At 42.3% G+C, this 15,617-nt stretch overlaps 1 protein-coding gene across 2 annotated transcripts in view; it reads left to right on the top strand.

Annotated features, from left to right (window-relative positions):
* Positions 1 to 15,617, top strand: part of MTA3 (metastasis associated 1 family member 3) — a 189,373-nt gene that overhangs the window by 102,747 nt on the left and 71,009 nt on the right. For both annotated transcript variants that reach the window (XM_054023618.1, XM_054023619.1), the window contains exon 8: positions 10,625 to 10,724. In XM_054023618.1, the coding sequence (XP_053879593.1) occupies positions 10,625 to 10,724 (100 nt within the window). The remainder of the gene's footprint in view (positions 1 to 10,624; positions 10,725 to 15,617) is intronic.

Below are 15,617 nucleotides of genomic sequence, written 5' to 3'. Positions count from 1 at the left end.
GTCTGAGCTCCTTGACTTTCACGCGGCACTGCTCTGAGTCCCTATTGTGGCCTCTCTCCATCATGCCCTTGGAGATTTTTTCAAAAGTTTTGGCATTTCGTCTTTTTGAACGAAGTTCTGCTAGCACTGAATCCTCTCCCCATATAGCGATCCGATCCAGTGCCTCCCGTACGGTCCATGCTGGTGCTCTTTTTCGATTATCGGCCTGCATGGTTACTGATGAGCTCTCTGTGGTCACCTGTGCTCTCCTGTGCTGGGCAAACAGGAAATGAAATTCAAATGTTCGCGGGGCTTTTCCTGTCTTCCTGGCCAGTGCATCCGAGTTCAGATTGCTGTCCAGACCAGTCACAATGGTGCACTGTGGTATAGCTCCCGGAGGCCAATACCATCAAATTGCGGCCACACTAACCCTAATTCGAAATGACAATATCGATTTTGGCGCTACTCCGCTCGTTGGGGAGGAGTACATAAATCGATTTTAAGAGCCCTTTATTTCGAAATAAATGGCTTCATTGTGTGAACAGGTGAAGGGTTAATTCGATTTAATGCTGCTAAATTCGAATTAAACTCATAGTGTAGACCAGGCCCTAGTAATCTACTCCCACCAGATGATTCATGGCCCACCAAGAACTCCTGAAAAGGGTTGCCGCAAACTTGGGACTGGAAGTCAAGGAACTCATGGAGTCTTCACACAACTTAATTGACATTCTGGCTGCAGTGACTTCCTCCAGAGTGGTCCTGCCCATTAACAAGGCGGTAATGGGACCTGTCAGGGTACTATGGCAGATTCCTTCTTCTCTGCGCACCCCTCCCCAACCTCAAAAAGGACTGAGAAGAAGTATTATGTCCCAGCCAGTGGGTTTAAGTACTTTTACTCACACCACCCCCTTCGGAGTCCCTGGTAGCATTGGTAGCGAATGAGTGGGACAGAAGGGGCAGTTGAGTGCTACCCCTAAAAATAAAGAGGCCAAGAGACTGGACCTGTTCAGATGCAAGGCTTATTCAGTGAGCAGCCTCCAGTTGCATATCTCCAATCAGCAGGCTGTATTGTGGAGGTACAATTTTAACCTGTGGGACTCATTGTCCAAATTTAAGAATTCCCTGCTACAGGAGCCAAGGCAGGAGTTCACAGCCATTCTAGAGGAGGTCAGGCAATGGCCAGAACATCCCTCCAGGCGGCTCTGGACGCAGCTGGCTCAGCAGCCAGGACTATGATATCAGCGATCACCATGAGGTGCTGTTTGTGGTGCCATTCATCGGGCCTCCTGTACAAAGTGCAGCAGTTCATCTAGGACCTCTCCTTTGAGGGTACCTCGCTGTTCTCTGGGGGGGGGGGGGTTAGGGTGGGAGAGGAGGTCTACAGCCCATCCTGGACCTGCATTGCCTCAACAAATATCTCAAGAAACTGAGGGTCTGCATAGTCTCCCTGGCCTCCCTAATTCTGTGTTCCCAGGAGACTGGTACGCCCCCTCTGTTTAAAGGATATGTATTTCCACATCTCCATCTTCCACGGTCACAGGAGCTTTCTCTGGTTTGTAGTGGGGCAACTACTTGCCTCCTTTTGGCCTGTTGGAATCCCCATGGGTCTTCCCGAAGTGTATGACAGTGGTAGCTGCCTCCCTCAGATATCGAGGCGTGCAAGTCTACCCATACCTTGATGACTGGTTGATCAAAGGTTGCTCACTGGCTCAGGTCCAGCACAGCATTGATACAGTAAGGGCCACCTTTGAAGCACTGGGTCTGGTAATGAGCGAGAATAAATCAACTCTGGTCCAGGTTCAGAGAATAGAGTTTATAGATGCAGTGCTCGACTTGACCCAGGCCAAGGCCTACTTATTGGAGGCCAGATTCCAACCCATGTCTGACCTGGTCACAACCCACCCACTAACGACTGCTCGGTTCTGCCTCAAAGTGTTGGGTCACATGGTGGAATGTACCAATGTGTTGCAGTATGCACAAGTACTCCTCAGACCCCTACAGATGTGGCTGGCATCAGTCTACTCCCCAAGCAGACACCACTTCGACTCGATACTCATTATTCCGCCTCTGGTCCTCGCTTCGCTGACCTGGTGGATAGACCCAGGATCCATAATGAACGGGTACCTTTTGCTGCCCCTCATCCATCAGTAACCTTAGTCTCGGATGCATCAGACCTGGGGTGGGGAGCCCACCTCAACAGTATCAGAACTCAGGGCCTCTTGTCCCAGGTAGAACTCTCCGTGCATATAAATGTCAGGGACCTTAGGGCGATACTCTTTGCTTGCCAGGTATTCCTTCCCCACATCTTAGGCAAAATGGTGCAGGTCTTGAGGGACAGCACTGCATCAGTGTTTTACATTAAGAAGCAGGGATGGGCTCGATCTTCAGCCTTGTACCAGGAGGTTCCCTTCGTTTGACCCTTTGACCGCACTCCTGTCCCTGTTATTTTAGTTGTTCCCTGGAATCAATTGGCTTCCAGGTCCTGTGGATCCTCCCCTTAGGCTGATGGGAGGTCCTTTAGCAGTGGGCGGGCTTCTGCCCGCCCACTTCCTGGATCCCAGTAGGCTGTGGGACTTCTGCAAGAAACATGTTATTCACCTTGAGGTGCCACATGTCCCGAGGGCCCAAGATGCACTGGTGGATCGCATCAGCAGATCCTTTTCCTCTCACCATGAGTGGTTTCTTCACCTGGTGGTTGTCAGTGTCATCTTCCAGAAGTGGGGGCCTCCCCAGGTTGGACCTCTTCACCACTAGACAGAAAGACAGAACAGGAAATGCCATCAGTTCTGTTTGCAGCATGGGCACAACATGGACTCCCTCTCCGATGCCTTCCTGCTCTCATGGACAGACCGCCTAGTATACACCTTCCCACCAATCCCCTTGGTTCACAAGGTCCTCCCAAAAATCAAACAGGACAAGGCAGAGGTTATCCTGATAGCTCCTGCGTGACCATGCCAGCATTGGCTTGGTATGCTTCTGGACCTCTAAGGGCAGCTCCACTCGTGCTCCCACTCCACTTGGAATTGATTTCATAAGACTACGGACAGTTGCTTCACCCAAATCTCACCTCCTTGCACTTGACGACATTGAGAGGGAAGGGATTCCTGTGTGGCTGAACCCTGAAGAGTAGGCGTGCTTGGAACAGGTTTGAAAATTCTTATTTGGTAGCAGAAAGCCTTCCACCAGGGCTACCGTCTTGGTAATGTGGAAACATTTCACTTCTTGGGCCTCCGAACGGAATCTCTCTCCATCCAGATCTTCTCTGCACTTTATCTTGGACTGTCCGCTCTACCTAATGTATCAAGGTCTAGCTTTCTTATCTGTTAAGGTGCACTTGGCAGCCATCTCTGCCTTCCACTCTTCAGACATCTGCAGAGCTGCAACATGGTCATCGGTTCATACCTTCACGTCCTACTATGCTATCACCTAATAGGCCCGTGACAGTGCCTGTTTCGGGAGAGCGGTATTGTACCTCTGGAGGTACTGCTTGTGAATCATGTTAGGAGTGCTAGTGCCAATGTAGGATTCAGGCCTGTATTTTCGCCTGAGATAGTATTCTGAGATTTGCTTAACCTGTTTGATTTTTTTTTTTGATACACCTACGTTCTTACTAATATGTGTGAACAAAAGGGTCCTTACTAATATGTGTAAACAAAAGACAAAGACATTGTGTATGTTGCTTCTGCCTAGCCAGATGGGTTTGTTAGTATAATGGGAACAGATAAGAGCAGTTAAAGTGTTACTGGGCATGGTGGGAGTATAATATATGAGCACTCACTTGAAGACTGCCTCAACTCCTATCTCAAGACAAGGTCAAGCAACCAGTCGGGAGGAGAAAGTGGGGTGGTGGTGGTTGGGAGGAAGGTAAAACACTAAAAGGCCAGAGAAATGCCTGCCCCTAACCGTAGCACAACCTCACTCCTTACCCCTCCCCTGGGGTTCAAAAGAGGTGGGACAAAGACCCAAGGCTCACGACCCCACAAAATGGAACATGATTGTAAGTTTTAAGGGGTGGGACTGTGGTTGTTCATTTCAGGTATAATTATGCTTGCTGAGGAGGAGGGGACGAGACACTGGGAAACAAGGTTCTTCAGCATCAGAGTCATGGTATATATCAGGGGTCTCAAACACGCGGCCCCGCGGAGCTCTTCCCTGTGGCCCTGCTCCCCAATGTTTGGGGCCAGGTCTCTCCCCCGGCCCCACATGCCGCCCCCATGCACCTCCCCCGAGCATCCCCCGGCCTCACTTGCTGCCTCCTCACTGCCCCGGAGCCTGCAGCTCATGCTGACTCAGCTCCGCTCTGCCGGCTTCCGGCATCACCTGCTGCCACAGGGTCCTAGTGCCCCCCTCCACTATGGCCAGGGCAGGCTGCCCTAGTTCTGAGCCCCTCCAATGCCCCGAGCCCCTCCAATGCCCCAAACCCCTCATCCTCAGCCCCACAGCCCTCACCCCTGCACCCTCTCCTATCCCAAAACTCCATCCCAAAGCCTGCAGCCCCTGCCCCAGCCTGGAGCCTGCACCCAGCACTCAAACTCCATCCCAGAGTCTGCACCCCAGACTCCCTTCCCCACCCAAACTCCCTCCCAGAGCCTTAGGCAGGTGGGGGCGGAGTTTGGGGGAGGGCAGGTTCTGGACACCACCAAAATTTCTACAAACCTGCCACCCCTGGAAGAGGCAGAGCAGGAGTGGAGTGGTGGTGCAGCCCAGTGCAGGGGAGGCTTTACTGAGTGTATATATTTTATTAAAACCGCTTGGAAATGATTTCGTCGAAAAAAAGAACACTCATGGAAGAAAAGAGAGTTTTTCAAGACAAATGGGAGAATTTATATTTTTTCACAGAGGTAAAAGATAAAATTCAATGCCTTATTTGTCAGCAAACGATTGCTATTCCCAAGGAGTATAACTTGCGTCTGCACTACAACACGATGCACCATGAAAAATATGATGCATTCACTAGAAAAATCCGAGAGGAAAAAGTTCAGCAACTTAAAGCAGCATTTGCCAAGCAAAGAAATTTCTTTTCGGGGATTAACAAGTCTAGCGAAGATTCAGTAAGAGCAAGTTTTGTGATAAGCGAAATGATAGCTAAATCATCACGACCTTTTACAGAAGGCTTATTCATAAAAGAATGTCTTATGAAGGCCAGTGAAATTTTATGTCCTGATAGGAAGAAAGTTTTTGAAGGCATAAGCTTGTCTGCCAATACAGTTGCCTGCAGGATAACGGATTTAGCTGATAATGTGCAAAAACAATTGATTCAAATGGCAAAAGACTTTGAAGCATTTTCAATTGTTCTTGATGAGAGTACAGATGTATCAGATACCGCACAGTGTGTAGTGTTCATTAGAGGTGTGGATTGCAATTTGATTATAACTGAAGAATTGCTAGACTTAATGCCACTGAAGGGTACCACAATGGGATGTGACATATTTCAAGGACTGGAAGAGTGCATTGGAAAAGCTGCGCTGCCATGGAACAAACTCGTATCTTTGGCTACGGATGGTGCGCCATCAGTGTGCTCTGGAAACGGTGTGGTTGGATTATTGAAGACCAAACTGAACAGCCTCAATATACCAGGAATTAGCTTCACCAGTATACGTTGTATTTTGCACCAAGAAGCCCTGTGCAGTAAAAGTCTACAAATGAAGGAAGTTATGGATGTAGTTGTTAAAACTGTTAATTTTATACGTGCATGAGGGCTGAATCACAGACAGTTCACTTCTTTTCTAGGAAGTATGGACAGCGAATATGGGGAACTTCTGTATCACACTCAAGTTAGATGGCTGAGTCATGGGAAATGTTTTGAAGTGTTTTTTTGCACTTAGAGAGGAGATTGATTCCTTCATGAAAATGAAAAACAAGGAGGTTCCACAGCTTGATGATTCCACTTTTATCTGCAACCTTGCTTTTCTAACAGATGTAACTGATCACCTGAATGCACTGAACTTGAAACTTCAGGATAGAAAACAGGTGATAACACAGATGTATGACAGTGTTAAGTCATTCAAAGTCAAGCTTACTTTGTGGGGGAAATAGCTGACTGCTGGCAAATTGGTTCATTTCTTGACTCTGAATTCCTTAGGAAAAGTTGAACCCAAATCCTTGAAAGAATATACAGAGATCATTTCTAACTTACACAAACAGTTTGATGTGTGGTTTAAAGATTTCAAGGCACTTGAACCACATTTTCAACTTTTTTCCTCACCGTTTGCTGTTGAAATTGACTATGTTGCAGAGGAAATGCAGATGGAGTTAGCGGAGCTTCAGTGTGACACCATTTTGAAGCAGAAGTATACAGATGTTGGAATTCCGGAATTCTACAGGTTTCTTTCACAAGAAAGATTTCCCATGTTATTCTCTGCTTCCGCAAAGATAATGGCAATGTTTGGAAGTACATATATATGTAAACAGTTTTTCTCTTCCATGAAGATTAACAAATCTGTGTTAAGGTCAAGGCTCACTGATTAACATTTGAAAGCAACACTGAGATGGGTTTCGTCTCAGGATATCAAACCTAATATTGATGCTCTGGTTGATGCAAAACGCTGCCAGCTAAGTGGCCAAAAATGAAACGACTGTCAAAATTAGCACTGACTTTTCACATTACAGTTAAAGAAGTTAATAAAAAAGTTAATAAATTGACTTTTAATAGCATACTATATTTTAATACTATACTACTATATTACTCTTCTTTTTTCTTCTGCCTACCTCCAGGCGCTTCCCACTGCCAAGCTGCCAAACAGCTGTTGGTGGCACTTAGCACTTTCCAGGAGGGAGGGGGGAGGAGCGGGGAGCCATGCGCTCAGGGGAGGAGGTGGAGAAGAGACGGGGCAGGGGTGGGGCCTCATGGAAGGGGTGGAGTAGGGGCGGGGCCGGGGCAGCGAGGGGGGGGTGTCAGTGATGCGGCTCTCGGGCCAATGCACTAGTCCTCATGTGGCTCTCGTGGTCATTTGAGTTTGAGACCCCTGGTATACATACTTGCTGGAAACTAACCCAATAAACATCGTATTGCCTGCACTTCGGACTTCTGGTCTTCTGCTTTCTATCTGTGTGACAAGAACCAGGGGAGAGGGTGAATGGACATGAGCAGGCACCCGAATAAGAAAAAACAGTTACTATTATTATTGTAACTATTATTCTTCAAGATTTGTTGCTCAAGATTCCATGACCCACCTAACTTCTGTTGGTGAGAGAGACATGTTTTACAGCTACATGGATCTCTTCCTCAGGTCTGTGAAAGGTACTCGGAGTGTCACAGCTAAATACAAGGTGGAACAGATAGTTTAGTTTAAGTAGTTAGCAGATATTGTAAGGGACCATTCAAGGTGAAGTGATACTCTATACCTGACGTATCAGTTCTCATCCTCAAAGGAAGCCTGCTCAACACTTTCAAAAGATGAGCCTAAGAGCTAGAGATGTAAAATGTTAACCAGTAAGCATAGTCTTAACGGTGAACCCGCCTTAACCTTTAACCCCCAGGCCAGCCGGCCCCAGCAGCCCCGTGCCGGCTGACTGGCCAACCCCAGCAGCTCAGTGCCAGCCGGCCAGCCTGCCAACCCCAGTGGCCCCACGCTGGCCAGAGCAGCGCCGGCCGGAGCGGCCCCAGCCCCAGCCATGCTGGCCAGCCAGCCCTTTAATTGGTTAACTGTTTAAATGAAATATTTTTAATTGTTTAAATGGTTAACTTTTTTAATGGTATTTACATCCCTACTAGGAGCTTAAATTCATAACTTTGATCGACACTAAAAATCATGGTCGTAATAAAAACCCTGGATTTATGGCTTATTACAACAGTCTAACACACTAATCCCCCTTTTTGTCCTATGACTACAGGGGTGTTAACAGGCTACTTCACCTTGAATGGTTTTACAGGGAAAATAATAAACCATAAGGCTTATCTAAATCTTTTTAAAGCCTTATCTCTAGCAACATACCAAACAGCTTGAAAAAAAAAACAACAACACATTTTTTCAAAGTTAAAATTCATAATGCCTAATAAAAGCTTAATTTTAAACAGGAAATCTTCCCCTAGTATGTTTGATTATACTAATCAATGAAAAACCATTTCAGAGGTCTAGCAGTAACAGTAAAAATGTAATTGATAAATACTCCCACAACAAACTAGCATACCAGATATATTTTGAACATAAATATTTTGCAATTCATAAGTAAGTGATCTACCCAAAACCCAAATTTCTGGCAATAATCTAAATTATCATTTCCTAGCATAGTAAGATGTGGTCGGCAGTCCATAAGGATGGTGCAAAAATAAGTTTACTAACCAGTTGAACACGATTGTTCAGATATGTCCACATCATCATCTTGAAAGGCATTGCTTTCTGAAGAGCATTTTTCATAATGTTTCATTCTGACAACCAAGTCCTGTATCTCTTTGCTGTACTGTTTACATTTGCCATGTGTTCCTTTTTCATTGAGGATTATAGGAATATTCCCAAATAGGGTCTTATTTACAGCCTGCAGCCAAGGCAGGTTTTTTTGTCCAGTTCCCAGATGTTGAAGTCAACACTAGAGGCTGCACTCTGAAGAATGTTGCCCCTTCTTCCCACAGCGTCCTGCTTTCACACCAATGTTGCTTGTTTCCAGTTGCACACTCTGCTCGTTCTCCTTTATTATTTAATTCCCCACTCCTACCTCCAGGAAAACAAAAGAACTAGAAGTCTTGGACGGTTAGTTGTGTAACCCACATGCTTTTTGCACTACAGTGCTTTATTTGTTTAGAGATAGAGAAGGAGGCAGTTGAGAAATTAATGGATTTCTCTTTGTATTTTTGTCTGTGTACACGTGCAAGGAGAAGATCAGGGTCATTTACTTGAAGTGCCCAGACCCATCCAAAACAAGGGCAGGTAGTTACTGGGAAAATCAATGTTTTTCCATGAGCTGGAGAGTAAAAGTTTCCATAATGGCTGGAGTCATAAATATTCATAATTTGAGAACTGAGCCAATCAGAGCCTAGATAGGGAGAAGCTATGAAATTAGGAGTATGAGATGATCTAGGTGGGCTGAGTTCATGTCCTGATGAGATACATGATGTTGTCTCCTGGATCAGAGACTGGGTCCCAGTACCTGTGATGACATTGCCAATCTCTTGCACTAAGTTGAGCAGCCCCTAAGTCCCCTACATGTTAGATGCTAGATGTTTCCCCCTGATTCTTTCTTTATATAGAGAAGTAGCTTTTAATGCCAAGTTTTTGATAGAGGCTTGTGAATTTAGTATATTTATTTGTTGTTTAAATGTTTTAAGAGATTATATTAACGGTAAGCTTTCCCATATTTTGCATTAAATTCAGATTTCATTTTAAATAGGTTTATTTTTAAAAAGGAAAACTTCTTATAAATAACAACATTAAAAAATATAATTTAAATAATTGTTTTTTATCCACCCTGCCCAAAAGACTTGTGTAGAACTTTTTCACACTTACTGAAATGGAAAATCCTGGTATAACCTGAACAGTGGTAGATGTGAGTGTCGCAGTCCATTCGTTACCATCTTCTTTCCTGCCCATGGCCCCTCCAACCCTACTAGGGCATGGAGGGCTGATGATGAGAGCAGAGCTGTTAGCTGAGTGGCAGTGACATGTTAGAAGAAGCCTTCCTTTCTACGCTCTCAGGTGACCCTGTCATGCCCTCCTTTTCACCACATCTTCCTCAAAAACAAGGGGAATTTAGTGCTCAGCACCGTTAATGGAGAATAAGAGCTCATACTCTGTCGGAGCGTCAAATGTATTGTACTTAAATCTGTAAAAACAGAAAATACAGAGTTAAAGTACACGCCAGCCCTGGCCTGCAACCTTAACCCTGCCCTCTTTCATTGATGCCCCCATACCCTGTTGTATTGTGATATAACCAGTCCTTGACCCTTGTGCTAAGGATTTCTTCTGGAATATCACATGCACTTACCTTTACCCTGTCGTGCACTGTCAGGCATGCTTAAATTCTGTCCATGTGAACAATGCTGAAAGCTTCCATTAGTCAGGCTAAGAGGGGCATTCAGCTTATTATCTAAAATCTTGGGTGAAAAATATAGATTTTAGGTGGCTGCAAGCTGATGGCCCCTTGTTGCCTATCTAATGGAAGCATTAAGCACATATTACTAAAGTGGATGAAATGTTAATTTCCTTTTGCATCTTACCTGTGAGATGACTGTAAAACCATCTGAGTAGCACTGTGACATTTCATCCTGTGATATTTGCTTACTTGTCTAGCACTGTTTAGAGTTTGATTAAAAAAAAAAAAGTAATTAAAAAAATCCAAGCTAACCAGGGCCCGTGAGTTGACAGTAATGAGGAAATCAGCACATTGGAACAGTTGTGGATTTTGTCTGATTGCCCTTAAATAAGATTATCTTTAGTTCTCATACTATTAAAATGGTGAATTGTTTTTGTACTTAGTACACTATTGTTTGAAACAGAAATCTACTTAGAAACTTGTTTGAAACAGAAATCATGACTTTGCTGTCTTTCATTATTAAAGGTCGGAAAAATGTTTAAAATTGTAATCTCAGTGCTACAGAATGTCTTTTATTTTGCAAGTGATTAATTTATGTGCTGATAAATCATCTTTTAATAAAATAATAAATAAATGTGTTAATTTAATTTATCCATCTTTTTTCTTTTTTCTCCCCCAGTGCGGTTGGTACATTTGCTCGAGCTTTGGACTGTAGTAGTTCTGTCAGGCAACCTAGTTTACACATGAGTGCAGCTGCTGCTTCCCGAGACATCACACTGGTAAGAGGTTTGCTAAAAATGCTATAATTGTACTGTTTTGCAGATGGTAGGAATTCAGCAAACCATAGTGCTTCAGGTCTGCTTTCCAGCAGATAAGTGGTCACAAGATATCTGATATAGTAAGGAGTAAACTCATGCAGATACTGTACATAATTAAGACCCTGCTGTTCCTCACACTGAAGTTAGTAGTACAGTGCCAACTGGCTTCAGTGGGAGCAGGATCAGACCCTAAAAGTACATTCTTACCACATTTGTTATTTGTAGATTTTAAACTATCCAGTTACTTTTTAAAATCATATCAATGTTTGTGTCTGATAAATATGAATGAGAATCGGTAAAATTCAAGCTGTGTGTTTTTATCACCTTGTACAAACCAAAAGCAGTGAGAGAGAAAAAACAGCTTTAGGCTAATTAGCTCACCAAAACCCTTGTGACATAAAGAGAGATTGCTTTTTTTACCACATTGCCTCTTGCTTTCAGAAAAATAATTGAGGTGAGTGTTTCACTTGATACTATTATTACATTTTTGTTTAAAAAGGTTAAGATTGAATGTGTGTTTCAATAGAGTCTGTGTAGCCCCCAAAACATTATATTTCCAAAATATCGACTCCCTTAAAAAATAAAAATTATGGCTGTGAACAGCTACGGCATGCTTTAGGCACTCATTATTATCCCATCTCATTTAGAGCCCTACCCAGCATGCTTTTTGCCAGTTCCTACTCCTTCTCTATGACCCTCAGTGCCTTTTGTCCCCAGACTCCATAATCCATCATTCTCTAGCACCATGCCAGTATGCACCCCTTTCCTGCTGTCTCCAGAGCCTCACACGTTTTGAGACAGTGGAACACAGCTCCAAGCTACCTCTCCAGGTGTCCTCATTTCCCCAAATATTATAAGAAATGGGCATGGAAGTGATGGATCAATTTAAATGCTCTAATTGGGAGAACTTTGGAAAAGGAAATCTATTTAGCTATATGGATGTTTGTTTATATATATGTAGGTAGGTAGTTAGATATACTCATCACATACATGCACACATATTATAAAAGTACCTTTAAATTATTCCTGTTGACTACGGTAAGGAGAGAAGCTTTCAGAGATGATACATTGTGAAGGTGGAGCCATCAGCTGTAAGTCTTGCTGTTCTATACCATTTCCCTTTACATGTTTTTTCTTCCTATTTTGCTAGTAAAGTAAGACTTTTTAACCTACACAGCACAGAGGTGTGTTGTGAGGATTAATTCGTTAATGCTTGTATAATGCTTTGCAGATGAAAAGCACTGTATATGTACTAAGCAATACTAATAGTATGTTTGACTATTTTGACAGCCAGTTCTTTTCTATCTTCTTGTCTAGATAAAAGACAAAACAGCTACTTTTTAAAGGGATGTTTAATAAATTGGCTTTGATAACATGATCATTTCAATGGAGGGACATTACAAATACATATTTTCATTAATACAACATGGCTCAATTCAACACGTATTGCAAATTTATTGATTTCAGCCATGTTGTATTAATGGAAATATTTTAACGCCACAAAGTTGTTTTTGTATTTGTTTTTTAGTTCTCATCTCTAATGTTCCCAATGAGTAACTCCCACCAGCATAGATCACCTACTTGCTCAACTGGAATACGTGATTGTTCTTAAAGCACTTTCCCTTGCATTTTCTTTCAAATTTGGTTGTCACTTCATATTTTCTCAATCTCTGTTTGTGATCTGACTGTTTTTCTCATACATTTTCTTATTTCATATTAACTGTGACTTATCGACTTCACCCGATTTCTCTCCTTTGCGCTCCCTGAAGCTCCCTGAAATTCAGTCCTCCCACCTCTTGGGTAGTGAATTGCATTGGACCAGTGCAGTCATGGAGGTCAAGGGATTGGCTTTGCCCCATAGTATATCATCGTAAAATCCAACAGTATGTTATTAAATATATAGTCTGGTAAATGTGAGAACTTGAACTGCAGAGTGGATAACGTACACTCGAAAACATGCAAAAGAAGACTCACAGTTATGAAATCTGTCAAGTAATAGTAATTTCATTTACACTGTACTAGAAGCTAATTGAACTTTATAAAAATAATACACTACTGATCATATTGTCCTTTCTTGTATACCTTATACTTATGTGGTATTCTAATAGACATCAAAACCAAACACAAATGAAATTTGGAAGCATTTTATTCCACAGGTAAACATTTTACTTAGGAAATTCCACATATTAACAATTCTATAAGAGTCTATATCTTAAATATAATACTCAAAAAACTTACTGTATAGACACAGCTACTACTACAATGCTACATGCCCCTGTATGTGCATACTGCTTGAGGGGATCGGGAACAGTAGCATAAATAACAATATAATGAAAGTGTACTGAGACAGCAATTCTAGTTATTTGGCTAAAATAAGATAACATTTATATCCCAAAGTCACTAATGGGGGGTTCATTATTGTAAATACTTGATTTAGATCAACTGTATTGGTTGTAATTTGAAAAATGTTTCACCATACTCAGTTCTCAGATATTATGATCAATTAAAAAGGAAATTATCTGAGTCTAGACTACTGTAACATAGTAAAGGAAATTGTAGTGTTCTAAGATATTATTTAATATCTTGAGTAATACTTATGCTGTAAATAACTCTTAAAGATACTGTCTTATCTTTTTGTTTCACACTTTCTGAAGTTACTTCAGTGACATATTCCATTCACTTTACATTATTTACACTATATTTTCCTATGGAATAATTTACTAGTTTGGTGTTTGTACTCATTTTATTAATTTTTTATCTTTAACATTTTATTGGATTGAGAATTTTCTGTAAGTCCCACAGAATGTAGATCTTTCTTACTATACAGTTCAGTGGTTAATGCTGTAAATTGTTCCCTACAATAATTCTGTTTATAGTTTAAAAGTACATATTGCAATCATGCCACTAAATGGATAGATTTAGTGTTCAAGTGGTGGTATGAAAGTTTGTGCCTTAGGAATGATCCATTAACTTCCATTACACATAATATAAGATGTGTCTTATAATAAGACACCAGAGGAGCTACGATATTATTTGTTCGTTTTCACTGTCTGCTCTCTTAGCATTTTTAAATCCTTCTCCTTTTCTCCTTGTCAGTGCACATGCTTTTTTCCCTCCTAAATTAGGAAAAGACACATTCCTCCTCATAATATCATTTCTGTCACATTCCATTGTTAATTGGTGAACATGTTTTGAGCAGCACTTAAAGTTGATACATTCATTAGCAAAGGTTGTGGTGTATTTCATTATCACTTGGAAGTGATGTGATGTGAGTATATAATCCTTTGTACATTGCACTGAATGTGTTCTTAATAGCAGTTAGTCACTGCACCTCAAGTTTAATTAACGGTGATATAGCAGTGCCTTAAGCTCCCATGTGTTTGCTGTATTCCTAATTGGTTGTGTTGCTAGGCAGTGATTTAAAGAAGATTTCTGTAAACAAGAGCAAGGGTTATAATTTTGGGTGGATTGTGAGTGATTGGACAAGGTGCCGAGGTCCTACCAGATTATGGGCAAGTCAGGGTTATCTTCACACTTCCCCATCTAAACGCACAGGGGTTAGTAAAGAGGCAAGGTTGGAAACTGCAGATTGATTAGACTCCACTTCTAGAAGACAGGAAATTATATGGTTAACAGCTAGGATGCTGGAAGGGGAGGATGCCTTAGAGCCAGGGGGATTACACACCCTGTCACTGCAGGCTTGAGATGTGTGGCTGAGAGAGAGACCAGTTAATTTTGTTTTTTCGGTTGTAAATATTGCAATCTGAGGAGTAAAAGCTTTGAGGAAGAAGATGGGAAACCCAAAAGGCTTTTTTGTTGTTTTTTTTCCCCCTGCCTGATAACTCTTGTACAGTGCTTAGCTAGATGGAGATAGGCATTTTAGTGAAACCTAAGCTAGGTAGACAGAATTGCTCTGCTGGCTTCTGATGGTGGAATTATCTCCAAAGCATCTGTGTTACTTTAGTAAATCAGAAGACAAAATATATTCTAAGATGTTTCTTGAAAGTAACAAAGAATAAAGAGAGTTACTGCCCTTGAATTTTACATGTGAAGTGTCTCATTTTGTGAGCTGGGGGCTGGAGCATATCGGGCCCTAAGACTTTTAAGATACTATTAAATTACAGCTGGAAGATACTATCACCATCTTCCTGGAGAGAGGTGTTCCCCCTCTGCCCCCCAGACCTGAGGTTCCTATCTGGGGGAGGTCCCAAATTCTTCTTTCCATCTGATTGGCCTTCATCTATGGTGAATCCCAGCATGGGTGTTTCTCCCTCTGGTCCCCAGACTGCTCAGATCCTTGGAGAAAGCAGACGAAAACAGATGTGATCTTTCCCTCTTTTGGTGGTCTTAGGCCTACTGCAGCCTTTTCAGGCTGCTTCTGCCCTTGCTAACCCCACCCACCTACCATAATATAGGAGTCTACTTGAGCAGGGGGTGGGGCTATAGGAAAAAAAGCAAAGGCATTACTCGTGGAGCTTGCCTCAGCATCCAGTAATTGCTTCAGAGCAGCTGAGTGAAGAATGCAGTTATTTCTTCAGTTGCTTCAAAGTACCTTTGTAACCGATATATAAATACAACAAACAAATCAGTGGTTAGGTAGCTAAATATGACCAAACCTTTTCCTGAAAATTAACATTAAAAGAACAAGATCAAGACTACCATTTGCTCACTCAGTTGTCACTCATCAGTGAGATGGATTCTGATTGAGCAGCTGCTTGGCAGAAGTGCAATCTGTGCTTTCCACGAGTGTTGAAATTTAAATCTGAACAGGTAGATCAGCCTTCCACAGCATTACATATGCTGTTAGTTTCAATCTTTCAGGTTGCTTGTTTTATTCTTTGTCAGGATGAATAA

The sequence above is a fragment of the Malaclemys terrapin genome, chromosome 3 (assembly GCF_027887155.1).
Source record: "Malaclemys terrapin pileata isolate rMalTer1 chromosome 3, rMalTer1.hap1, whole genome shotgun sequence".
Lineage (NCBI taxonomy): Eukaryota > Metazoa > Chordata > Testudines > Emydidae > Malaclemys > Malaclemys terrapin.
This window is presented reverse-complemented; position numbering and strand designations above follow the sequence as displayed.